The sequence below is a fragment of the Trichechus manatus genome, unplaced genomic scaffold, assembly GCF_000243295.1.
Source record: "Trichechus manatus latirostris isolate Lorelei unplaced genomic scaffold, TriManLat1.0 scaffold00128, whole genome shotgun sequence".
Lineage (NCBI taxonomy): Eukaryota > Metazoa > Chordata > Mammalia > Sirenia > Trichechidae > Trichechus > Trichechus manatus.
The window spans coordinates 8370976-8374890 of record NW_004444064.1 but is presented as its reverse complement, the minus strand read 5'-3'; the positions used below and the strand labels follow the sequence as shown (position 1 = coordinate 8374890).

The window sequence follows — 3915 nt, the reverse complement described above, 5'->3', positions numbered from 1 at the left end:
TACAAGAGGGGATAAAGACAGCCCCACAGCGCCCCCCAAGGAAGGATGCCATACATTTTCCAAGCGCCTGGTAACAACAAGGGATATCCTTTTCTCTTTTTTTTTATCAGGGAGCAGACGTGTCCCTGATGTCAACACACCTAAGAGGAGTTAGGGCTGGAAGTTGGTGGTACCAGGGAAACCCTCGGTTGCATTCCTTCCACGGGGGAAGGAACCCCTTAGCCTTTGGACCTGAATCTGAACTGCCCTGGGCTGATGGAAAGGTCTGGGCTGTAGGTACAGAGGTGGCTATTCTAGCAGGACATGAGGGTGCAGGGGAGGGACACACCCCAGCCCACAGTAGCTGTGGCTTTACAGTGAGGTACAGGTTACCACGTGTGGCCCCAAGTCCACTGTGCTCAGGAGTGCAGGGTGGCACCTAGTTTCCCTCTAAAATGAAACCAAACCAGTTGCCATCCAGTTGATTCCAACTCATGGCGACCCCATGTGTGCAGAGTAGAACTGCCCTTCATAGGGTTTTCAAGGCTGTGACCTTCCAGAAGCAGATTGCCAGGCCTTTCTTCCAGGGTGCCTCTGGGTGGAATTGAACATCCAATCATTTAGTTAGCAGCCAAATAACTTAACCATTGGCACCACGCAGGGAGTCCTCAGCACTAGAGGAATGCTAAACCCTTCTCCTGACAACCCACAGTCTATGGAGAAGCACGCAAGTGAACCACCCAGATACAAGATTGGCTGCTTCCCAGACTGGTCATTTACACAGCACCACAACTAAATAAAGAGAAGGGTGAGAAGACAGCCTTGCTTTGTAAGAGAGAAACTTCCAGAAGGGCTGTGGAAGCAGGTCTCCTCAGCTCTCTGAGCAGGGTCATTTGGATGTTCAGAAGACTGGGAGCCCATGAGGACATGACTGTGAGACCAGCTCCCCCCCGCACTCAGGGTCCAGCTCCCCCTGCACTCACAAAACTTCCAGAGCAGGACAGCGGCCAGCACCACGCCGGAAAGGACAGCCACCACCGTGAAGGTGATACTGAGCGCTTTCTTGGCTTCTGGAGGAAGAAAGAGGGGATAAAACTCAGCTGCAGAGTTTTTTAGAAGTCACGCTCTCAAATTTCATGCACTCTATTCGTAGCATACAACGTGAAGAAATACTAACATCTTATGCACTTAAAAATCTGGCTTCTAAGTTTTAAAACACATCCTGGCAGGTCTTACTTTTTTCCATAGTATTAAACTTTGTGTTTTGGGGGGATCAAAGGCAGGAAGCCATGATATGGAATGAAGTTTACCCGTTGTTGTCTAGTTGATTCCGACTCATAGCGACGCTATAGGACAGAGTAGAACTGCCCCGTCAAGTTTCCAAGGAGTGCCCGGTGGATTCCAACTGCTGACCTTTCATTTAGCAGCCATAGCTCTTAACCACTACGCCACCAGGGTTTCTGAAGTGAAGTTAAGCTCTTAAAAAAACCAGTGTGGTACACTAAAAAGCGTCCAAAAATACTCAAATGATTACTGACTGAAAAAATATTGGTTAACAGGGGAAGTACCTCATATCGGTAATTATAAGCATAAACAAGTTAATAATAATATCGACAAAATTATCATCACTGTTTCAGAGGTATTCAAGGCAGAGGAGACTAAATCCCACCCCACCCCCCACCCACAAAAAAGAATAAATTGTCTTACCCAAGGCTGTTTAAGTGAATGGATGGTGTATACCCACAATGGCCCATACAAACAGCCACTAGCCTCCTGTGGCTATTTAGAGATAAATCAATTGACGTTCAATGAAATGAAAATAAAGTTATGTAAATTCCAGTGCTCATCCTTCACATGTGGCCAGGAGAGACTATATTAGACAGTGCAGATGTAGAACATTCTCATCACTGCCGAAAGTTCTACTGGACAGCGTCAGCAAAGACTTTTTGGTGTGAGGGCAGAAACAGTGGGCTCAGATTAAAGGAAATTGATGAAGGTCACCAATTTTCTTTCTCTCCAAAACAGACACAAAATTGTTGGTCAAAGAATGTAAGGCAAAAATTGCGCTGAGGTTTGGAAGACAGTGCTTCCCCATAGAAAGCTCCTCTGTCAGGCAACTCAAAGGCCAAGGAAGGACAGCAACCCCCAAACTCACATCTGAGTGGTTGCTATGCAGAGTGCAAATCCTGGCTCAGGAGCTCCTGAGAGCTTTCCTTGGAAGAAAGGTTGGGAGGTAGCGGAGAAAGGAGGGCAGGAGAAGGGGACAGCATTTAAACATGACTCTCCAACCCCCTCAGTTCATACACAAGAAAACCCAGGCTGGAAAGATGGAGTCACGGCCTGATACACCCACTTGTATACACCTATGCTGAAGGAAGTCAGCCGGGTGAAGAAGTTCAGCTTCTGGAGTTGATAGAAAAAGCTGACTCATCTGTTTAGGGCTCAGAGCCTTGTCTCCAATCTTGCCGCCATGTTCTGCACATCCTATAGTGGTTCTCAAGCTTTAACAGGTTTAAGAATCATTGGAGACCTTGTGCCCCCGTCCCTAGAGATTCCGATGCAGTTGGAGGGAAAGGGGACATGAATTTGCAATTCTAGCAAGCTCACAGCTGAGGCCAATGTCACCGGTGTGAGGACCGCACTCTGAGAACCACTGTGCTTATGAACCCAGATCGTGTTCCAGGCACTGATTTTCATCATAACTCATTCTGCGATGATTATGCCTTGAGGCAGGCAGGGTGGAGCACCCAAGGTAACCCACAGGAAAATTCCAAATGGCCTCTTTGGCCCATTAACCAAGGACTTCCTCTGGGCGACTTTCCTGCAATTAATTTTAAGATAAAATAATAACCGGCATGGTGAATTAAGAGTTCATAAAATTTTTGCTTCTGTTGTTAGCTGTTGTCAAGTCAGCCCCCAACTCATGGTGACCCCGTGCACAGCCAAACAAAATGCTGTCTGGTCCCGCACCATCCCGGGGATTGGTTGCAGCTTGGACCATTGTGATCCATAGGGTTTTCATTGGCTGAGTTTCGGAAGTAGATTGCCAGGCCTTTCTTCTTAGTCCATTTCAGTCTGGAAGCTCCACTGAAACTTGTTTAGCATTGCAGCCACATGCAAGCCTTCACTGACTAACAGGTGGTAGCTGCCCATGAGGTCTATTGGCCAGAAATCAAACCTGGTTTCTTGCATGGAAGGCGAGAATTCTACCATTGAACCACCGCTGATTCCATTAATAAAATTAGATGATCTTAACCTCACATAATTGAGTTCATGACAACCAACCCAGCTCTTGATAGCAGCCTGAACACATCGGGAATCCTCAATTTGTTCTCTAGCGAACACGAATAAGTGTTTTATAATCAGTGTGCAGTGAGCCCAGACTCAAGATGGTCTGCTTTGCGATTACTGCTACTGTTGAATTTAATTGTGATTTACTATTCATTTACCTTCCCCATTATTTAGTCCGCTGTCACTTTCTCTTGACAGATTCTGCTGTCGGCTATTTGCACCACAGGATTGTCGAGGTTCAAGTGCCCAGAAACAAAACCGTAAGATGTGTATGCGTTGCTCTTCAAATATGAAACACCTGTATGAATATTACTAAAGCAAATAGATCCATCAAGTCCAAAAATATTTCCTTGTTCTCCTGATGCAGTGCCTGTGCATTTGTGCTATTTAAATAACTTATAAAATACTTCCGGGGCTGACTGTGACAAGAAACGTACACTTCTCTGTTATCTACCACTCACCTGTCTGTTTGTTGTACTGTGGTGACTTGTATGTTATCATGATGCTGGAAGCTAGGCCACCAGTATTTTAAATACCAGAAGGGTCACTCATGGTGGTTAGGTTTAAGCAGAGCTTCCAGACTAAGACAGACTAGGAAGAAAGGCCTGGTGATCTGCACCAAAATGCAGCCAATGGAAACACCAT

At 46.1% G+C, this 3915-nt stretch overlaps 1 protein-coding gene across 1 annotated transcript in view; it reads right to left on the bottom strand.

Annotated features, from left to right (window-relative positions):
• TMPRSS2 (transmembrane serine protease 2) overlaps nucleotides 1-3915 on the bottom strand; it is a 42683-nt gene that overhangs the window by 27792 nt on the left and 10976 nt on the right. The window contains exon 3 of the mRNA XM_023739122.1: nucleotides 909-1049. Within this exon, the coding sequence (XP_023594890.1) occupies nucleotides 909-1049 (141 nt within the window). The remainder of the gene's footprint in view (nucleotides 1-908; nucleotides 1050-3915) is intronic.